Source organism: Marmota flaviventris, chromosome 17 (genome assembly GCF_047511675.1).
Source record: "Marmota flaviventris isolate mMarFla1 chromosome 17, mMarFla1.hap1, whole genome shotgun sequence".
Taxonomy (NCBI): Eukaryota; Metazoa; Chordata; class Mammalia; order Rodentia; family Sciuridae; genus Marmota; species Marmota flaviventris.
The window spans coordinates 24,774,935-24,797,866 of NC_092514.1; the positions used below are offsets into that span (position 1 = coordinate 24,774,935).

Genomic DNA, 22,932 nt, shown 5'->3' on the forward strand with positions numbered 1-22,932 from the left:
AACCAAGAGCGAAAAGAATGCCACTTGAGGCTTTTAGATGCTGTGCACTAGGACTCTATTTTATTCTCTCCATCGGCCCTTTTCCAAGGGAGAAACTGAGATCGGGTGTGCCAAAGGCTGGAGATAGAGCTGAGCGTGCGGAGTGGTTGGAGAGCTTTTGCTGACCTCCCCGTGGTGTGCTATGCTGGGATGAGTCTGCGACTCACCTGCAAGTGGTTATAGTCACGTGTGATTTATGACCGTAAGCGGCTCACCTGTGAATACTGAGTGATTCACAGGGATGATTCACGTGTAGGAATTCGGATCCTCTGTGCTCAGTTCTGTCTGGGAGATAGGAGAAAAGGGTCTTGGAGGAAATTGAGGAGCGGGTATATAAAGGCCCCAGGGATCAGTCGAGTCTCCTGAGTCCCAGGAGAAGAACAATGTTCCAATGATACAGGCATCATTCCTCCCTAACTTTGTTCCTCCCTCCCCAGTGGACCCAGGCTTCTGATATTCATCTGGGTGAGCCAGCCAGAGGGACCGGCTGTGCAAGCAAACAAATATTAGGGTGCAAGTCTGTGGGCGGGGAAAGGAAGTCCAATCCATCAGCCAGAATCTTCGGTGAGAGAGGAAAGCAGGTGCATCCCAGAGAGAGCTGGGACCTTCCTCAGGCCTACCCTTCCCTAGCCCCTAGCCCTCAACATCCCACCCTGCGGCGACTGTCGATCACCTCCTCCAGGCCATTTGCTGCTGTGGCCAGCGTTGCCTGGGGCATTCTTCCTTTCCTCCCACCATGGCAGTGTACCGCCTGTGTGTGACCACTGGTCCCTACCTGAAGGCGGGCACACTGGATAACATCTCTGCCACATTGGTGGGCACGTGTGGTGAGAGTCCGAAGCAGAGGCTGGATCGAGTGGGCAGGGACTTCGCCTCTGGATCAGTAAGTACAAAGGAGGAAGAGAAAAACCTCTGAGGGGAAGGGCCCGCAGGCACCCTGAAGGAGGGGAGGGGATGATTATCCCTGCTGGACTCTCCTGTTTTTGCTGAACTCGGGATGCTCGCCTCTTTTCTGGGATGCTTGACCTCTTTTCTGGGATGATAAACCTTACCCAGGCACTACGGTACAGAGGAAAGAGTACAGGCAGAGGCTTCCTGGCTCCTTCCATAATGGACAGTGGTCTCTGGGCAAGTCTCTTTCCCTCTCTGAGCCAGTTTTCCCTTCTCTAGAGCAGATCGCCTGCCGTCATCAGTCTCAAGGTTATTTGCTAGTGGCCTACGTTAGTGTGTCCTACCAACCAAGGTGGCTAGGGAAATCCAGTGCCAACTCTGCTCACACATCCCCTGCTTCTACCTGGATGAGGGGCTGCATTTTTCTCATTCCAAAGGAACTGCGTGGGTCAGCAGCAGCTCAGGTTTATAAATTGGCATAAGCCGAGATGTGGATGCACCTTGTAGAGTGCAAGGTTGGCCTTGCCAGTTACCTGCCTTTCACCAGCTTGCTCCCTTGGTCACTCCAGGTACAGAAGTACAAGGTGCGCTGCCCAGCAGAGTTGGGCGAGATCTTGCTGCTGCGCCTTCACAAGGAGCGCTACGCTTTCTTCCGCAAGGACTCCTGGTACTGCAGCCGCATCTGTGTCACTGCCCCAGATGGTACCATTATCCACTTCCCCTGTTATCAGTGGATTGAGGGCTACTGCACCATGGAGCTGCGGCCAGGAACAGGTGAGCCAGCGGGTAGGGCTGTTCTGTACTCCAGAAGGCATCTTTGGGATTAAGGGTGGTGGCTCCCTGTGTGCAGGATGTATGACATAGGGATGGGATTAGGAACTGCACTTCCACGAAGATGTTTTCTGAAAAATGTGCTATTAATACCCTGAAATGCAAAGTCTTTCTGGGCAATATTTACTCCTCTGCAGGCACACACAGACATACACTCTTACACAAACACACACACACAGCTAAGCAATTTGTGTTCCACAGCCTCCATCTGCACTCTTAAATAATTCATCTGGAACCCAGAAGGAACCAGCAAGCTAATTAGATTTCAATAGGTGGAGAAGCCCTGAATGTATAGACTGTAGCTGGAGAGTCTCAGTCCCCCATTTTTAGCTTTTCTAGAGTGAATGAATGAAATCCCTGAGAGGTGGGTTTGAATCCCTTGTTGAATTTGTGGGGTCCATTCAAGGATATTGGGCTTGAGTCCCTCCTGACTCCAGAGCTGGCATCTCCACAGAGGAAACAGCAGGCTGCTCTGTTTGTTGAGATGAGTGTCAGGGATGAGTGATGATATTCCAGGTCAAGGGTAGTTGAATGAACATGGCCTCATAGGCTTCACTATGAAATGCCATCCTTCCGCACAGTGCATCCATTAATCCACAAATATATTTGTTTATTAGTTGTTTCCCAAGTGCCTGTTATATGCATGGTGACTGGGGCCATGCCAGATGCTGTGAATACAAAAAAATGAATAGAATGTGACCTGCCTCCAAAGAGACTACAGTCTAGAGATGATTTTTTTTTAAAGGAAAAAGTTAGAAAAGTGTTATAATTTGGGGATGTAGTTGACTCAAATCCCTGATGAGTGCATAAAGAACATGGGAGCATTCCCCACATAATGCACATGAAGATGGCTATGAGGTTGGGCTCAGGTGTTAGGAGGTGCAGGCTATGTTTGTAGGAGGAGGTGTTATTTGAAAAGAGACTTATATGAAGAATAATTTTCATTCCCTGCAGCAAAAACTATTTGTCAAGACTCCCTTCCCCTTCTTCTGGATCACAGGAAACAGGAGCTCCAAGCCCGACAAGAATGCTACCGGTGAGGGTGGGCTAATTTGACTTTTTTTCCCATCTGTATTCTGACTTCAGCTTTAATCAGATCATTCCTAACTCTGACATGGGTTTTAACCTCAGGGGCCCAATTCTGATCAGAACCTCATTTAAATCTAACCCCAAGCCAGGCATGGTGGCACTGGTTTATAATCCCAGCAATTACAGAAGCGGAGGCAGGAGGATTGCAAATTTGAGGCCAGCCTGAGCAATTTAGGGAAACACTGTCTCAAAATAAAAAAAAAAAAATAAAATAAAATAAAAAGGATTTGGAATGTAGCCTAGTGGTAGAGCATGTGTTGAGCATGCTTGAGGCCCTGGGTTCAATCCCTAGCATTGGAAAAAAAAAAAAAAATCCTATCCAGATCTGAAGCCCAGTGCCTTCATTGAGAAATTTCCAATTCTCTGTTGCTTGCCCCCAAAGTGAGTGGTTTCTGGAGTTTTAATCTGAAGTCATATTTTAAAAGCTAAAGCTTCTGTTTATCCCAAGTTTGATCTGCCACTTCTGGGCTTTCTCTGGGCAGCTGGAAGATCTATGCCCCTGGCTTTCCTCGAATGGTGGATGTCAGCAGCTTTGAGGAGATGGAGTCAGACAAGAAGTTTGCCTTAACCAAAACGACACCTTATGTAGAGCAGGAAGACAGGTGAGGGCCAGGGCTTGGGAAGGAGGTGGAGGGGTGTAAAGTTGGGAGTATGGGGGCCGAGTGGCCTAGAAGGAGGAGTCTATAACAAATACAGTTTATCAGGAGCAGAGGGGGACCAGGGATGGGCCCGAGGGGTCTAGTAGAGAGGGCAAGGGGGGAGCCAGGAGTGAGGGGAGATGTGAGGTTAGGACTGAGTGAGGTAATTAAGGGGAATGGGTTACATGTTCTACTGATTAGTTTCTGTCCTTCCTCCTCCCACCATCTCTTCACAGCCCTGGGAATCGTTACCTGCCTGGCTTCCCCATGAAAATTGACATCCCATCCCTGCTGCACATGGACCCCAATATTCGATACTCAGCCACCAAGACCACCTCGCTGATCTTCAATATCATTCCTGCGTGAGGCCACTGCCCTCTCTGCACTCCTGCTTGCTGTCCCTTCTGCCCCACCTCTTTGATGCACATCTCACATCTTTGACCCAGTACCTCTCCCTGCCCTCCATTTTCATCTCCCACTGATCCCAGGCTCCCTCTACCTGTTCCCCACCTCCCTTTTCCTTATCTCTCAGTCTCCCCACTCTCTGCCACCTCTGCCCCTCTCAGAGCACCTACTCTGACTGTGGACTGAGGGATACTGGTGAGACCATTGAGCAGGATAGAAGCCTAGTCCTTAAGCTCTAAGTAGGTGGAGCCAGACCACCTCCAGCTCAAATCCCAAAACCAACACTTTCTAGTTATGTGTCCTTGATTTCTACTTTAGACTCTAAAGAATCTCCTCACTTGTAAAATGACAATAATGCTGGGTGTGGTGACACACACCTGTAATCTCAGCTACTTGGGATGCTGAAGCTGGAGGATCATTTTTTCAAGGCTGCCTGGGTGACTTACTGAGATTGTGTCTCAAAATGAAGTGAAAAGGGGCTGAGGACAGAGCTCAGGCAGTAGAACGCTTGCCTAGAATGTGCAAGGCCCTGGCTTCCATACCCAGGACCACAGGGGAGAAAAAATTATCCCTACCTCATAGATTTTGAGAAGCCTTAAGTAAGACATCCAGCATATAATAATCTCTCAATAGATTTTCCTTAGTAGTAGTATTCAGAGACAGCCTTTGGAGGGAGGAATTCACAGGGTCACTAAGGAGGCATTCATGCAGTTAATTAGCCATCAAAGGAGTCAGCAGTTTAAGTCAATAGCTGGAACTCTAAGTGTGATATGGCTGGAATCCAGTTAACCCTCTGGGTTCCTGGAGAGGAGAGGGGTCAGCTGAGTCCGGGCAGTTCCTTTTGGGAAAAGAGGTGGGGTTGAAGCAGGCTGGGGAGAGAGATGGGGGAGAATAGGTGGGTCCTGTCAAACCTAGTTTGGGGACAGTAAGCCAACAGCTTTGGCAGGAACAGGAGACTTAGTTGGTCACCTGTGCAGGGGCTGTATGTGGCCTTCCAGAGAAGGCCAGGATAAGGAGCTGGGCCTCCATCTCTTGAACCTCTGTATCCAGGATGATTCTTTACAAAAGCAATAGACAGAAGGGAGTGCAGAGGCGGGGGAGTGGACACTCTGGAGTGTGTGCAATGCTTGAAGTGTGTAGGCAGTGTGTCCTGGCTTGGCCTTCAGGACAAGAACACCTTGAGAGTCCCAGTTAGGACTAGGGACCAGAGGAACATCTGAGAAGGCAGAAAGAGTCCTTTCGTTGGTTCTCAGATATGCAGGTTTAGGCAGAAAAGGGTCCAGGAATCCACTGGAATCACCATTCTGGGGCTCAGAGAAGGGTCAGAGGGACAAGGGAGCTGATGTTTTGCTCCATCCAGGAGTTTACAGGAATTGAGCATGGGGTGACTTCAGGGTGTTGTGAAAGAAATTTGTGGCAGGCCCTAAGAAAGGAAAGATATCTCTCTCTCTCTCTCTCTCTCTCTCTCTCTCTCTCTCTCTCTCCCTCCCTTCCTCCCTCCCTCCCCTTTATTTGCCTCCTTAGCCTCTGCTTTCATGATTACCTTCCTGCCAGCTTTTTTCATCTTCTGGGTTTTGATTGGCAGGCATTGAGCAAATATTTGTGGGATGAATGAGCAAGTGCTTAGTGAGTCCAGGTGGTCATGAATCCCTCCTTCCCCTCTGCCTTCCCCAGTTGCTCATATTCTTTCGGGCACATCAATGTCCTTATGTGGGCTAACTTATTGACTGCCACAAGCCGACCAGTTCCATGCTCCATTCCCTTTCTTTTGGTTCAGTCCACTTGATGAGTGCTTATTAGAAGCTGGGTATCTTGGGGCATACAGACTGAGTCTTGCCCTAAAAAGCTCACAGTCTAATGGGGGTGAAATATATACCCCACCCCCCTGACACACACTATGTTGATAATGAATGCAGGCGATAGTGGGTGTTTCGTGCAAGACCCAAGGCATATTTTGGGGAAGCTGAGTCAGGCAAGACTTCATAAGGACTTCACATCAGAGATGCACCTAGCAGAACAGATAGATCTCATAGTAGGTAGAGATGTAGGAAATGGCTTTTTAGGAGAGGCCCAGCTTGAATGAAGTTCAGAGGCAGGGGAATTTAATCTCAAGCATTTTCCCCCCTCTGATTGTAAAATAATGTTCACTATAAAAAAATTTAAACAGTATACACATTTACACAAAGTCCTCTCAGCTTGCCAATTCCACTTTTACTAGTCCATTGTAGAATGTTCATCTTTGAGCCAGGTGTGGTAATCCATGCCTATAGTCCCAGATACTCATATGAAGCTGAGGCCAGAAGATCACTTAAGCTCAGGAGCTCAAGGCCTTGGTTGGCCTTGTCTAGTGCACAGAAAAAGCTGGAAAGGTTGATTGAAACTGACTGATGGGAAGCTTCATGGACTACTCAGGCTTGGCACTTGGAGCTTTGTTCTTTAGGCAGAGGGGAGCCAGTGAGGATCTGGGACAAGAAGGAAGGTTAAAAGAAAAGCAGGTCAAAGTACCAGTGATCATGACTTTTCTGTATCTGGGGCGAGGGCAACACTTTTGCATCCCTGCCAGGGATGTTTGCTTTTGAACCAGGTACCCGCCAGGCTACAGAGCCTCACTGACACCTAGACTTTTTCTCCCAAGCAGATTATTAAGCACGTTCGACTCTGGGAAATGACTCTGTCAGTTCTCTCCAGGCAGGAACACGGTGGCCCCCAACAGACCCCAGGCCTCACTCTCACCTTCCCCATCCTTAAGGTCCTTGGGCATGAAGATACGAGGGCTGCTGGACCGCAAGGGCTCCTGGAAAAAGCTGGATGACATCCACAAAATCTTCTGGTGCCACAAGACCTTCACCTCAGGTGTGCAGAGCTAGGCAGGGGATGCCCACCCTTCAATTTACCTCCCATTCAGACCTCTTCCTCCCCTTCCTGGGACACAGTCCTCTCCCAGTTCTCCCAGGGAGACTGCTGGATTCAAGTGGGAGAAACTCCTGGTTCCACTGATGATATCCTCCAGATTCTCCTCTGAGGAGGACATAAGAATAGGGAAGTGAGAATAGAGGGACACTGTCTTCCCCAAATAGGTTCATGGTCATTTAGGAGTTCTGATCTTGATCAGGGGCACACAGTTCACCTCCTTACTCCTGCTACCAGGTGTTCTGAGCTTTGGGTTCAGAAAGTCTTAGGTTCAAATCCCTGCTCTACCATTCAAGTGGACAAGTCACTCCATCCCTCTGACCCTCTGTATCTAGCATTCAATTGAAGATGTAATTGTACCTACCTCATAGAGTCGCTGGAAGACAAACCTAAGAATGAACAAGGGCTGGGCAGGACCAGGACCTAGGGAAGTAGTTTTGAGACCTACTGGTCCCTTCTCTTGCTCCCCTAGAGTATGTCACAGAGCACTGGTGTGAGGACAACTTCTTCGGGTACCAGTACCTGAATGGCGTCAATCCTGTCATGCTCCATTGCCTTTCCAGCTTGCCCAGCAAGCTGCCAGTCACCAATGACATGGTGGCCCCCTTGCTGGGACCAGGCACCTGCCTGCAAACAGAGTTAGAGGTTGGTGAGGAACTTAGCAGTGGGCCTAATAAGTGGGACATGGGTGGGTTGCCATGATGGACAAAGGGTGTGTGTGGAGGGTAAGGTTGGAATGGCCTAGGCCTGTGAGCCTCAGCTTCTGCACAGCCCTGGGCCCTGCAGCTTGTTCAAGCAGAGCAGATATGGACAAGAGCCAGATGGGCTTGGGATGGTTTGAGGACTGTCGGGGAACTCCAAGATCTCTGGTGCTGAGAGAAAGCTGCTTTAGGACAGGTCAATAGCAGGGCTAACAGAGGTAGTTGAAATAATAATGAAGGACTAGGAGCTTCAAGAATGTAGGAGTAACAATGATTCAGTCTCTCTAGGGCAGCCAAGCCCTCAGGAATTGTCCAGAAGGTTAGAGATGTCGTTGGTTAATTTTTTTTTTTTTTTGAGTGTTGATTTGCTGTTGTTGGATATACAGAGGTCAGACCTCAGAAGGGAATTACATCTGAGTTGAGAGAGTAGAAGGACCAGGTATGGTGGGGAGGAGGAGAGGATGTTGGCTTGTCCAAGTCGAGAGGCCAGGTGAGAGATTGCTCAAAGACAGACTCACCTCGACCTCATTCCGGACATTCTGGGAAGGGTGCGGTACCCAGTTTATGGCTACCCACTTGGCCATAAGTGCAGGCACCAAGAATTGCTGAGGCTGGAAATGGGGACAACAGCTCCTCCTTGAGGTAGGCAGAGAACGGAGAGGGAAGGTGAGCACTGGTGGGGAGGGTATGCTAAACCTCCGTGCGCCTTCTCCAGAGGGGGAACATCTTCCTAGCGGACTACTGGATCCTGGAGGAGGCCCCAGTCCATTGTCTAAATGGCCGCCAGCAGTATGTGGCAGCCCCGCTCTGTCTGTTGTGGCTCAACCCCCAGGGGGCGCTGCTGCCCTTGGCCATCCAGGTGAGCCTGAGGATGGGGCTTCGGAGGTTGGGGCCCCCTGAGGACAGTCTCGAGTCTCGCCTCCTCCTTACTCTTGAGTGCAGCTCAGCCAGACCCCGGGGCCCAATAGCCCCATCTTTCTGCCCACTGACTCCGACTGGGACTGGCTGCTGGCCAAGACGTGGGTACGCAACTCTGAGTTCTTGGTGCACGAAAACAACACGCACTTTTTGTGCACGCATTTGTTGTGTGAGGCCTTCTCCATGGCTACGCTACGTCAGCTGCCACTCTGCCATCCTGTCTACAAGGTCCGTAGCAAAGCGGGGTAGGGCCGAAGGGGGTGGGGCCCGGGCGGCATTCCCCCCCCCCCCCATCTTTGGCTCACGTGACCTCTTTCCACTCGCAGCTCCTGCTTCCCCACACTCGCTACACCCTGCAAGTGAACACCATCGCAAGGGCCACACTGCTCAACCCTGAAGGCCTGGTGGACAAGGTGCAGCCTCCCTGCCGCAGCTCTGAGGCCCCACCCTTGAGTATGCTTTGTCCCGCCCACAAGCTTTGTTCAGCCCCGAACCATTCCGCAACCCGGCTGGCTGCTTTCCACAAGCCCCGCCCCTCTGCGCCAGTCTCCAACTTGCCGGATTTATAAACCGTCCGCATTTGCCAATTCTCCCACGAAATCTCAAAGTGGAATAAACAGCAGTGGAGATCTGGGGGGTCCCCACTAAGACTCCACCCCCACCCCAAGCCACGGTTCTCTAGGCAATAGACCTCCAGCTCCAGCACTACCCTCATCTGACCTCACCCAGTCAAGCTCCTACCTCCCTGGCTATTAGGTCATATTTTTAGTTATCAAATATCTCAGGATCTTCCCTCTGTACGTAGCGGGGCTGCAACCTGGGCAGCTTGTGTCAGGGAGGCCCATCTGGATGCCTGATCTATGGTCGTGGAGGGTTTGGCTAACCTCAGAAGCCCCTCCCTGGGTCAAGTCGCTAGCCCCATCTCTTATCCAGGCCCTGGGGTGGGGTTTGGGCAAGCCTGAGAGCCAAATTGTTCTGTGTCTGCAGGTCACGTCCATCGGGAGGCGCGGTCTCCTCTACCTCATGAGCACGGGTCTGGCCCATTTCACTTACACCAATTTCTGCCTTCCTGATAGTCTGCGGGCCCGTGGCGTCCTGACCATCCCCAATTACTATTACCGAGATGATGGCCTGAAGATCTGGGCAGCCATTGAGAGGTGCGGTCCCAACCCATCAGCCCCTCCAGACTTAGCTCCTCGTGTCTGGGCAGTGTGGGGCCCCTGTGTATTCCTTCCAGTTGAGACCCTTGGGGCTGGGGATTCCAGATATTTTCAGACTCCAGACTAGGGAAGAATTGGAATTGGGGTGCCTTGTGAAATGGCCGCTAGAAAGGTATTGAGTGTAGTGAATGCAGTGGATGAAGGGAAAGGAAAGGGGGTGTCCAGAGGAGTCAGAGGTCAAGACTTTGTCCAACAGCTCAGGAGAGCTGTGACCTCCCAACAGGCAGGCTCCCTCCCGAATGGTGAATGAGGAGGAGGATGCAACCTGAGGCTGTTGGTGCATTCTCCCCCAGGACCCTGTGCAGAAAGGAGGACCAAAGTTTCTGTGACTCAGGACAGGAATGATACTTCAGGGAGTACTTGGGCCCTCAGGTCCCCACTGAGCTCCCCCAAACACTGGGGGACTCTCAATGGACTCTGACAGCCTGCCTCTCCCCAACCTAAGCAGCAGTGGACCTTGGTGTTCTGGCTAGGCTTGGGCTCAAGGTCACTTCAGGGGCATCAGCATCTCTTTCCTGCAGCTTTGTCTCAGAAATCGTGGGCTATTATTATCCCAGTGATGCGTCGGTGCAGCAGGACTCCGAGCTGCAGGCCTGGGTCGGTGAGATTTTTGCTCAGGCGTTCCTGAACCGGGAGAGCTCAGGTATTCCTTGTCGGTTCCCATCCCCACCCCAAACCCCTACAGGTTCTTGATGATCCAGTTCTCCCTCTGGCTTCCCGGCTTCCATTAACAAATTCTTATTTATTACTGTCTCACTTAGCAGATGAGAAAATAGGTTCAGAGAAGCTTACAGAGGCAGAATTCTGATCCTTCCACCTTTATACAAACTCATCCATTCACTTTCACTTACTGAACTCTGAACGTTGTCAATGTGCAGCATGCAGTGGTAGGAGCCATCTCTGACTTAAAAGGATTCTCGAACCTTCTCTCATGTCTTCTCATGCCTGTCCTGACAGGTGTTCCTGCCAACCACCAATGTCTCTTCATTTCCTGTGGCCACAAACTTCTTCATGGTGTGGGTTGGTCTTGTTGTTGCCTGACTCCTGACTGACATTTGTCACCTAACCTTAGCTGTCCCCTGTCTTCTGGCACTGCCTGAAAGGACTCAACCACCAACACCAGTGGTGCCTCTCAACCTCCTTTCCTTAAACTCAATGCCAAGCAGATGCCCCCACACAACCCTAATTTCTTTAATCTTCCATTAGCTCCAGGGAGGTTATGGCCTCCTGACACTCCTACTTCTTTCTGAAATCCAGCAGTCTCCCCATCCCAGAATTTGGCTTGCCCTGGCTCTCTGACTTCTCTTTCTACCCCTCTGCGATGGAATGAGCTCTTCTCCTATTTCTCCTCTGTGACTGATTTTCAGAAATCCTATATTCCCCCTCTCTGAAGGACTTTTCTTTTTGGCATCCCACTGTCACCCTTTATAGAGGAACTTCTTACCTTGCTTGGGTTAAAATGGTTCCAATGTCCATCCTTCAGTTTTCTCAGCCCAGCCTGAGACTTCTCTCAGCAGGGTTGTAGCTTTCAGCTGGCTTACTGCTTCTGGTGGCCACACAGTGGAGTTCCTGTCTTTGGAGACCCAGGGAGGAGAGGTGGTCTCAGATCACCTTCATATGGAGAGAATAGCTGTTGCAGTTCTATCTGGGATGGGATGAGGCTTGGAGCTTCTTTTTTTCTTTGTGGTACTGGAGATTGAACTCAGGGTCTCACACCTGCTAGGCAAGTGCTCTAACACTGAGCTACATCCCCAGCCCCTGCTTTTTTTTTTTAACAATAACAACAAAATTTTTTTCAAACATATAGCAATGTATAGTATAATCAGCATCCATTTGCCCATTTGCCAGATTCAACAACACTATTTCTTATTAATCTGTTGCTTTTGTTTATTGATGGAACTTTTGCAAGAAAATTATAGTCATCCTATTTCACCCTAGTTAATATGTCTCTTAAAATATAACATTTTTCTACAAAACCACAAGACTGTCTTAATTTCTCTTTTTTGCCCTCCTGGAGATTGAACGCAGGGCCTCATGCATAGTAAGCACCTAGGTAAGCACTGAGCTACACCCCCCAGTCCTACACTTATAAAACTGACAATAACTTACAACATTGCCCCACATCTAGTCCACATTCAAGTTTCTCTGCCTGTCCAGTTTTCCCCCAGTTGATTCCATTGATTCAGGAATCAATCGAGGATCACATGGTACACATTTTGTTAGTTTTGCCTCTAAAGTTGTTTTTAACTCAGAAGGGAACCGCTTCCCCCTCTGCTTTTTTTTTTTTTTTTAAGAGAGAGAATTTTTTTAATATTTATTTTTCAGTGGATAAAAATCTTTATTTTTATTTTATGTGGTGCTGAGGATCAAACCCAGTGCCCTGCACATGCCAGGCAAGCGCGTTACCACTTGAGCCACATCCCCAGCCCACCCCTCTGCTTTTTAAAATCATATGACATGGCCTCAGGGAAGAGCCCAGACTAGTTGTTCTGCACAATGTCTCACCTTCCAAATTTCTCTCATGGTTTTCTCTTGATGTCACTTATCTTGTTCCTTTGTCTCCTGTGTTTTTTTGTAAACTGGAAGAAATACATAAAGGTTGTACATTTTTTGGCAAGAATATTTCTCAGGTGATGCTGTGTCCTCTGCATTGCATCATCCTGGGAGGTGTTTGATGTCAGATTGTCTCAGTGGTAGTGATGCCAACAGTGATTTCTAGGTTAAGGTGGTGACAGCCACATGTTACTTGGATTTTTTAAAAGGTGACCTTTCCTGGTGTTCTGCCAACCTAATGTTGATAGGAGTCATCCTGATCTGCTTCTCCACCCTACCCTTTGTTTGATTTTTGTTTTTCCTGTTTAAAAACTAGTCCAAGTGGGCACGGTGGTGCACACCTATAACTCCAGTGGCTCAGGAGGCCGAGGCAGGAGGATTGCAATTTGGGGGCCAGCCTGAGCAACTTAGCAAGGCCCTAAGCAACTTAGTGAGACCCTGTTTCAAAATAAAAAATAAAAAGGACTGGGAATGTGGCTCAGTGGTTAAGCACCCCCTGGATTCAATCCCTGGTAGCAAAAAAAAAAAAAAAAGTTTGCAGGCAGAGGTATAGAGGTATAGTAATGCAGATACCCTGAGGCTAGAGCCTGTTGGTGTTTTTGAGGGCTATCAGGAACGCCTGTGTGGCTGGAGTGGAGTTAGAAGAAGAAAAGTTGAGAAGGAAAAGAGAAGGAATGGGAGCCAGATCAACTAGGGCCATGATAAGGTGAGTGAGAGGTTAAAAGTTTCTAGCGAAAGGCAACATCATCTGATTTATGATTTCTTTTTCTTTTTTGTGGTACTGAGGATGGAATCTAGGGCCCTGAGCATGCTATGCAAGTGCTCTACAACCAAGTTACACCACCAATCTCTGATTTATGATCACTTTGGCTGTCATGTAAAAAACTGGCTGGACAAGGTGAAACTAGTGGGATTCATCCAGGAGAGAGATGATGGCGATTGGGTAGTGGTGGAGATTGAAGAGAGATGAGATTCTGAAAATCTTTGCCAATATGTATGGTATGAGATAAAAACAGGAGCAAATGCACATGTTTTGACCTTGTCAACTGGATAAAGAATGTAGTTGTCTCTTCCAAGGGGGATTGGTTCCAGAATCTCCACAGAGACAAGATCCTCAGATGCTCCAGTCCCTCATATGAAATGGTATAGTATTTGCATAGAACCTACACACATCCTCATGCATACTTTAAATCATCTCTGGATTACTTTTAATACCTAATGTAGTGTAAATGCTATGTAAACGGTTGTCATACTATGTCTTAGGGAATAGTGAAAAGAAAAAAAAAAGTTTGTTGTTTTTTTTCCCCCCCCAGATATTTTTGGTCTAAGTTTGGTTGAACCCACAGTTGTAAAATCCCCCTGTGCCGAAAGGGAACCACTGAGGGAGGGCTAGGATGGAGAGTTGGGGGAGTCAAGCGTTTGGTTTTGCATGGTTAGGTTGGAGGTGCCATGGAGATGGGGGGACATTAGGGAAGCAGCTGCAGGTTTATGCCCACTGCTAAGTCAAGTTCAGGAGCCAGGAATGTGAATCTGGGAGTTGTCAGTGAGTGGGAGCTGGGCAAAGCCGCAGACTGGGGTGAGGTTAGTGTGGTACAGAGAGGAGGACAGAGGGCTGAGCTCTTCTCCCTCCAACTCTGATAGGGCTTCCGTCTTTGCTAATCCCCCCCCACACAATTTTTTTGGTACTAGGAATTGAACCCAGAGGTACTTTACCACTGAGCTACAACCCAGCCCTTTTTATTTTATATTTTGAGACAGGGTCTCACTAAGTTGCTCAGGGCCTTGCTAAGTTGCTAAGGCTGGCCTTGAACTTGCAATCCTCCTGCCTCAGACTCCTGAGTCATGCAATTACAGGCGTGCAGACTGCACCTACTCATCTTTGCCAATTCTTTTCAAATTGTATTTATTTACTCATTTTTGAGATGGTGTCTTGCTATGCTTCCCTGGCTGACCTTGTATTCCTGGGCTCAAGCAATCCTACCTCAGCCTCTTGAGTAGCTGGGACTACAGGCATGCACTGTTGTGCCCAGCTTCTGTCATCCCTCAACTTTGGGAGACCCCCTTCTCTTCCTCCAGGAAGGTCTTTCCTAACCACTGTTGCCCCAGTGCCTATTTCCGTCCTAGCTGTCTTCTCCTTCAAGAGTCAAATCCTGGCCTTAGATATTTCTTTCTTCTTTCATCACTCTGTGCTTTTAAATAACACTTGGTGGTCATCTGTTTCTGCTACCAAGCAGAAGATGATCTATTATGGGGTGCTTGGACAGATCTTGGTAAATTGAGTAAATTAAGTCATTAAGTGCTAATATGGGCTGCAGAGTTTTAGAGGTCAGAAAGAGGCAGCTTGGTGCTGGGCTTGAACCTGGCTTCATCATGAACCCTGTCAATCAAACATCTTCTTTTCCCATCTCAGCACCCAGCTCCTATCTAGACCCCCTTCAGAAACCACAGACCTTGGTGATGGCCATCCCTAACTCATCCCATCCAAAATCTTAGTCTAAAGACAGGTGTGGTCCATGTCCAAGTCCTTACTCTCCATTTGCAATGGGCTCCTGCCCTCAACTGCCCCTAGGAATTCAGTCCCTCCCATTCCCACCCTCTTCCTTTCCTCTCCACACCCAGGCTTCCCAAGCTGCCTGTGCACACCAGGAGAGTTGGTGAAGTACCTTACTGCAATCATCTTCAACTGTTCCGCCCAGCACGCTGCTGTCAATAGTGGGCAGGTAAGGTTGCAGAGAGCAAGCTTCATAAAAGGTGTGTTAGGCTTGGCAATGGATTTGGTGCCAATGTTCAGGTTGAAAGCATGGGCAGATCAGGTTTGGGTGATTTTATGATCAGGGTTGGGGCTGGAATGGCAACTGGGCCAGTGATGGGTGATGGCTGGGTGGAGCTAGGTCCAGGGTTACAGTGGAGACTCAAGTTAGAGTTATGTTGGGAGTAGAGTTTGTGGGCTCCTATCTTGGTCAGGACTGGACCAGGTGGAGAATCAGGTTGGCTCTGTGGCATGACAGCCCAAGGCCCTTTTCTAGGATTACCTACTCTCTAGGTCCTCCTCCCTCCCTGGTGACTCACCCCACCCAGTCCTGGAACATTGGGTAGGGAATGACAAGTGGTGAGCTGGGCTCCTGTCCCACTCCTGGGATTTTCCACAATCCCCTAATTTCCCAACAGCAAGACCTGGGATGGTGGAGGTGGGATTGGCAATGATGAAGAGGAAGCTGGTCCTCATCTTCTGGCCAGCTGATCCAACTGGGGTGGGTGTCTCCACAGCATGACTTTGGGGCCTGGATGCCCAATGCTCCCTCATCCATGAGGCAGCCCCCACCTCAGACCAAAGGGACCACCACCCTGGAAAGTTACCTGGATACCCTCCCAGAAGTGAACATCACCTGTAATAACCTTCTCCTCTTCTGGTTGGTCAGCCAAGAGCCCAAGGACCAGGTGTGTATATAGTAGCGTGGATAAGGAGTGGGTCTTGCAGGGCCTGGGCTGTGGAGAAGGTGGGCAGTGATTGATTCCCCCAAAGACACACATTAAATCAAATACCAGTTTAGTGGCTGTGTTACAACTTCCATCTAATTCAGAAGTTTACCAATCCATCCATCTATCATCCATCCATCCATCCATCCATCTATCCATCCAATCTTTCCCTCACCCATCTGTTACTTATACATTCTCCCAAATATTAAACAAAAATGTTTGGGTACCTCCCATGTGTCAGCACAGCATTGAGTGCCAGGCATTTAAAATTGAGTGAGGACTTTCCTGCCTTTTAGAAACCTGTGGTCTAGTTGAGGAGACATGGGTAAATGAAGAAGGGCTGTAGGAAGTATACACATGTTAACTCCTCCATTTAACATGTACTTCCTGAGCAGTGTGCCAGATACTGGTGGGCAACCACAGGTACCTTGTCCATGAGCTTTAGGGTTTAGGGACAAAGTAAAGATAGGGCCCTGTGGAAGCTAACAGGGTCTAGGAGAACCTGAGAAAGTTTCTTGGAGGAAGTGACATCGAAGCTGAAACCTGTGGGACAGATAGACAAAGGAGGGGCAGGGTTGGTTTCTAGTCAGAGGGAAGGATACATGCAAGGAGTGGAGGGGAGATTCCACTGATGTGTTTGTAGGATCATTATGGTTTAGTGCAGCAAGATGGCAGGTAGAGAGGAAGGTGGGTCTTTGCAGAATATTCGTTCAGAGGAAAATGGACAATAAGGGGGTCACTCAAAGGCTTTAAACCAGATATGACATGACTCAATTTGCTTTAGCAATGGGTGCTTCTGTGGCCATGTGAATGGGTGACAGGGACAATTGTAGACTCAGGAGACAGAGAGGAGGCAGTTAAGTATCAGAGGCCAGATGAGTAGCCCTTTAATCACCCACTGCTGTCATTGCTATTCCCACTTTATTTTATCAGTCATGACTCTGCCTTCCAAGTCTTGCTCACAAGTTCTTCTCTGACACGTGAACATCTTCTTTTTCTCATGCTTAACTCCATTCGGTGGTAGAAAGATTGCAAATATTTTATCTCCCTAGAAAGTTTTGGTTTTGTTTTTGGAGACAGAATCTTGCTTTGTTCAAGGCTGACCTTGAACCCTCTTGCCTCAGCTTCCCAAGTAGCTAGAGCAGGCAGGTGCCACAACCCCTAACTAAGAACAATTGTTTTTTCAGTGCCAGGGATGGAACCCAGGGCCTCAAGCATACTAGGCAAGCACTCTACCACTGAGTTACACCCCAGCCCTTCCTAGCAAGTTTTAACCAACCATCTGCTATCCTAGGAATGGCAGGATCTTGTCCCTGAATCTTGCCTTTTTCTGTTCCCAGAAGAATGAGTAGGCAGGAGGATGAGGGTGGAGGGTTCCTTCCTCATAAGCCAGTGAGAAGTTTAACTTGGAAACTTATAAGGACAGTAATAGCAGCTGTCACTTACTGAGGATCCATCATTTAGTCATTATATCAGATACTTTGCACACACTGTCTTAAAATACAAAATAAATCATAGCTATATTTAAAGTGTTTAGTGTAGTGCTGGCATATAAATGTTCAATAGATGGTAGTTCATTTATGGGGGAAAAACTGAGGTTCAGAGAGATTAAGAAATTTGCTCCAAATCACTTAACTAGGAAGCAGACTTTGAATACAGCCTGTTGTATTTTTGTGTTCAGTTCATCTGGTGACTATGATACACTTTTAGAAGTTACATATCAGTCTGGTAAATAAGACATAAAATTGGTTCTTTGAAAAGATCAATAATATAAAGAAGCTATAGAACTTAAATACACAACATTAGGAATGGGGAAGGGAATGCAGAGTCTTATTGTTGTTTTTTAGGGTACCAGGGATTGAACTCGGGGGCATTCGACCACTGAGCCACATCCCCAGCCCTATTTTGTATTTTATTTATATACAGAGTCTCACTGAGTTGCTTGGCACCTCACTTTTGCTGAGGCTGGCTTTGAACTCGAGATCCTCTTATCTCACCATCCTGAGCTCTTGGGATTACAGACATGTGCCACCACATCTGGCCAGAGGTTTTCAAACTATAAGAAAGTACTGATTACAAATTACATTGCTACATTTCATAGAGTTGAACCAACCTTTCCTTCTTAGAATAAACTAGACTCCATCACGGCACATTATTGTTTTACTATATACACTATTGGCCTTCATTGGCTGGTATACTTGCTTACAGTTTTATACAAGCAAACTTGGAAATCTAGATGAAAGAAATGATTTTTCTAGGAGAATGTAAGCAATTGAAACTTTGGAAGAGATGAAAACCAGATATAAGTGTAAGTTTTAAGTGTAAGTTTGTAAAAGAGGCTGGGATTGTGGCTCAGTGGTAGAGCTCTTGTCTAGCATGTACGAGGCCCTGGGGTTCGATCCTCAGCACCACATAAAAATAAATAAACAAAATAAAGGTATTGTGTCCAACTACTTCTAAAAAAATAAATATTAAAAAAAAGTTTGTAAAAGATCTTATCTCTTGGAACAAGTTCTTCCTAAGTCATTCAAACTGCTTGAAAGCATAGAAAAAGGTGGAAGCCTCCTGAATAATTTCACTGAATTATAGAACTCTGACTCCAAGATGGGCAAAGTAATAATATTTTTTTAAATATATATTTTTTTAGCTCTGCATTGAAACAACACCTTTATTTTATTTATTTATTTTTTAATGTGGTGCTGAGGATTGAACCCAGTGCCTCATACGTGCTACCACTGAGCTACAAAGCCATCCCCCAAAGACAGCAATCTTTTTTAAAAATATCTTTATTTGTATTTGTTTTATTTTTATGTGGTGCTGAGGATCAAACCCAGGGCCTCATGCATGTGAGGCAAATGCTCTACCATTGAGCCACAACCCAGCCCAAGACAGCAATCTTTGAGAAGAGAGGAGGGTCTCATTAGAGGGCTCCAGTCTCAGATTGTTTCTTACCACCTATGTGACCTCAAATATATAATTTGTCTTCCCTAAGCCTCAATTTCCTTATCTGTCAAGTGGGCATGGTAAGAGTACCTGTCTTAAGATTGATGTACCCTTGTAATGGTGCATGTAAAGTGCTTTACATGTTAGCTGTTATTAAGAAAATGAAATTATAAACTCCTTCCACTCAGCTACCACAATCTGAAAAACATATCAGCCAGTGAAGAGCATAATGTCTAGTAGAACAATAATGTGCCATGACAAAGTCTCCTTTATTCTAGGAATGAAAGGTTGGTTCAACCTTACGAAATGTAGCAATGTAATTTGTTACATTAACAAAGAAGCATACCATATAATCATTTCAATATATGATGAAAAAAGCATTTGATCAATGCGAAAAACATTTTAATAAAAACTCAGTGTCAAATGAAACCCCTTGAAGGTTTTTTTTTTAATTGATTTTATTTTTTAAAATATGTGACAGCAGAATGCATTACAATTCTTATTCACATATAAAGCACAATTTTTCATATCTTTGTATATAAAGTATGTTCACGCCAATTCATGTCTTTATACATGTACTTTTTTTTGAAGGGTTTTTTAAAAAAATTGTTTTTAGTTGTAGGTGGACATCATACCTTTATTTTATTTGTTAATTTTTTATGTGATGCTGTGGATTGAACCCAGTGCCTCAGGTATGCTAGGCAAATGCTCTACCTCCCCCTGAAGGAGTTTTGATAAAAATATGTTTAAGAAAATGGTGGGGGCTGGGGTTGTGGCTCAGAGGTAGAGCACTTGCCTGGCATGTGTGAGGCACTAGGTTTGATCCCCTGAACCACATAAAAATAAAATAAAGATATTAAAAAAAAAAAAAAAAGAAAATGGTGGGATTGGGGATGTAGCTCAGTGATACAGCACTTGCCCAGCATGTGTGAGGCCCTGGATTTGATCCTCAGTGAGGGGAGGAGGGAGGGAGAGACGGGGAGGGAAAACTTATGATGAAATAATAGAGGTCTCCTCATTAGAATCTGGGATGAGAAAATAATGCCCACTATTACTGCTATTATTTAACAATGATCTGAAGAGCTTCATCAGAGCAATAAAAACAAGAAAAATAATTTTTAAAACATGAGTAGTACTGACAGCCAGTTTGTATGAAGGTTATATCAGGCGGGATGAGTGTGCTTGTTAGGAGGTTGGGCCTGGGCATTATGCTGGTGCACTATTTTTTGTATGAAGTGATGTGGAGGGAGGGACAGTTCTGCACACAGGTGGCATTGACACTAAAGGTCATTGTTCATTGTAATATATTTTTTCTTTGCTCTTTTTGGGGGCTAGGGATCAAATTCAGAACCTCATTCACATGGGGCAAGCATCTACCTCTGAGCTAACACCCCAGCCCTCCTGGTGACATTTCTTGTCATAAAGTGTGACAGTGTCATGGTGATTGTGTTGGCAAAATTTCCATTATGTCAGTTCATTGTGAGGATGCCTCACAATCAGGATTCTGGTTGTTCTCAGGGGCTGTATTCTTGGATCTATTTGATGAAGTATGTCTATGCTTATCTCAGTTGCATGATGAACATGATTGTGCTCTTCTACTTCAAAGAACAGCTCAGGGCACTGGAAAGAAACTTTAAAGAATATCTAGTTCAATTCAACCACTTTGAGATGCAGGAATTAAGTCTCAAAGAATCAAAGTCACACACAAAAGGTCAAGCAGAGGGAACACTGAATTTAAGTTGGCTGGCTCCCAAATCTGTCTCTTATACCCTGTGGGCTCTGGGTGTTGGAAGGCTGTATGAAGTCAGGCTGTATGGAGTGATGATTTGAGGTGGTGGTTTGAAGGGTTTGTTCGCAATGGCCATCATGGGGTCGTGCCTGTGACCGCGAGGGTTGCCACATGTGATCCTTCTTTATCCTCCATGCTATCTGAACATCATTCTGACCTGTCTTCTGTATTTTTTCCCAGAGACCTCTGGGCACCTACCCGGATGAACACTTCACTGAGGAGGTCCCACGCCAGAGCATTGCCACCTTCCAGAACCGCCTGGCTCAGATCTCAAAAGATATCAGGGAGCGGAACCAAAGCCTGCCCCTGCCCTATGCTTACCTGGACCCTCCTCTCATTGAGAACAGTGTCTCCATCTAACCCCTTCCTCAGACCACCCCAGAAGAAAGGAAGATCAAAGCTTGAGGAAGTCAAGTTTCTCAGGGTCTTCCAGACCCTTCCATTCTCCCTGTTCTCAGCCTGAACCTTCTTTTCTGCAAATGGGGACCTTTTCAGCCAAGATGGCTCTAGAATCATATGAATGGGCCATGAATTGTGAGGGATCGGGATAACAGTGTGTGTGTGTGTGGGGGAAGCCGCTGACTAAAGCCAAATGCACAATAGACTTCTAGAAAAGGAAGGAACTCTTGTGCCCCTTGTCCTACTTTGGGCACTTCCTGTTCCAGTTTCTTGTGGGAATCTACCTCCTCCCGTTGGGATGCCCAGCTTGGGTTCCCAATCTCTCCTTCCCAGTCCTCCCTATGCCCATCCTCTTTCTCATACTGTGGCTGTTCGATTCCCCTTGTCTCCATCGCTAGGACCAACCAACCCAGCTTCCCTCTCTGGAAGAGTCTGGAAACTAGACACAGATGGGATGTGTGCCTGGATCTGTCCTGTGGTCCCCTCCTAGTACCTTTAAGGAGAGAGGAAGAATAGGAGCCCAACTCACCTGGAGTGACTGCAGTTCTAGGGGACAGGCCCCTGGGTGTGTATGTGGTTTCACTCTCTTTCATCCTACTTCAATCTAATCCATTTTTCTTTTTTGTCTTTGAGCCTATTAAGTTCAATAAAAGCTAACATATTTGGCTCTCATTTCATTTTTGGGGTGTGTGTGTGTGTGTGTGTATTAGGTGATGGTAGAGCAGCTGCAAATCCATGGGTTATCTTGGAGACAAGAACTGCCCCCACCCACCAGCTCAGTTAACCAGCCAACTGAGCCCTGTATTTCTGCCTTCACTTCTTAGAACAATATCTGGGCTTAAGATACTGGTAGGAAAAAAAAAAATGGGCATTTTGCAAAGACTCAAAATCGAGCTTCTGGGTGTGGTACTTGTTGGTGTTACCACTGAAATCCAGTTCTATTCCTGGACACATGGAAGACTCACCCCTGGTCCTCTTGTGGATGGGTGGAGTCCCGAGATGAGTTTTGGCTGAATTATGTGCAGAAGTGTAGTTATCTTCAGGTTGGAGTAGAGGTCCTCCGGAGCTCTCTCTGCCTCTCCATTCTGGAAGCACATGTTGATATGCACTTGCAGCAGTTCATGTGTCCAAAGGACTAGAGCAGAGGCCCTGCTGAGTGAGCTGGACATGGAACTGAATGATAAATAAATGTTTGTTGGGTGAAGCCATTGAAATCTTGGAATTGTTTGTTATTGCAGCATAACATAGCCTCTCCTGACCAAAATGACCAAGGTCTGGAGAGTCTGATTTTCCTCCCTTCTAGTCACTCATCTCTTAAAAACAGAGATTTGTACAACCCTCAATCAGCCATCCACATCTCTCCACAAGTGCCCAACACCTTTCTTGTCTCCTGCTTCCCTAGACCTCATACCCAGTCCACCTGAGTCAGACTCTGTGCCTGACCAATCTCAAGTCACGGCCTCTCTCTGGCCAGAGTCACAGTGTCTTTGAACAATGACAAGGGTGATGGTTCTTCCATCCCTATGGTGCTGGCAGTAGAGGAATCAGCTTTAGGATCAAAAATAATAGGTGTACAGGTGATTCCCAATCCTCAGCCTCACATGGACAAAGCTTTTGCCTGGGATGCCATCATTTAAGGAACCCAAAATTGTTCTCTTAATGACCACAGCTCCACAAAAAGCTCTGGATCTTTGCTTTTTAACTCATTTGTCACTCCAGAGCCCCTGCTATGCTGAAATTTTGGAGCAGCTGTTGTCCCAGAGATTCAGGAAAACACACTGTCCATCATTTCCCCATCCCCTTCTAACCCCACACTCTTCTCCCTATACAACCAAACCCCCTCAGTCTTTGGGACAGTGTGTGTGTGTGTGTGTGCAGGGTCAGGGGACGTTTTTGCCTATACTAAAGTTTGAATTTTCATTTCTGGCATCTGTGATGCTTGGAGAAGAGAATCCCCGTGCCTCTGTGCATGAAGAAGTGGTTTGGGGGATATCTCACCGGCAGATCTCAGTCCAAGAATTTAACCACCATCACCAGGACTAAGAAATACCCAGTGGTGCCCCCTTGTGGCCATCTGGGCTGTGGTCAAAGCTGGAAATGTGGACCCCCTAAACTGTCTTGACTAGAGC

General features: G+C 47.0%; 1 protein-coding gene and 1 long non-coding RNA gene across 2 annotated transcripts; one reads left to right on the forward strand and one right to left on the reverse strand.

The window, feature by feature from the left end:
* Positions 1–742: 742 nt before the first annotated feature.
* Aloxe3 (arachidonate epidermal lipoxygenase 3) lies at positions 743–21,456 on the forward strand. The gene is made up of 15 exons (XM_027946770.2): positions 743–922; positions 1,500–1,704; positions 2,716–2,797; positions 3,333–3,452; positions 3,725–3,850; positions 6,643–6,746; positions 7,276–7,448; positions 8,220–8,363; positions 8,447–8,650; positions 8,749–8,835; positions 9,410–9,579; positions 10,164–10,285; positions 14,815–14,915; positions 15,463–15,633; positions 20,585–21,456. Exons 1-15 carry the CDS (start codon positions 776–778, stop codon positions 20,762–20,764), a joined length of 2,136 nt encoding a protein of 711 aa, XP_027802571.1. The 5' UTR covers positions 743–775; the 3' UTR covers positions 20,765–21,456.
* On the reverse strand, positions 6,018–8,296 carry LOC114101688 (uncharacterized). Its single transcript, XR_003584385.2, has 3 exons — positions 8,023–8,296; positions 6,627–7,430; positions 6,018–6,355 (listed from the first exon to the last, which is right to left on the reverse strand). It is a non-coding gene; the product is annotated as an uncharacterized lncRNA (long non-coding RNA).
* Positions 21,457–22,932: the final 1,476 nt, after the last annotated feature.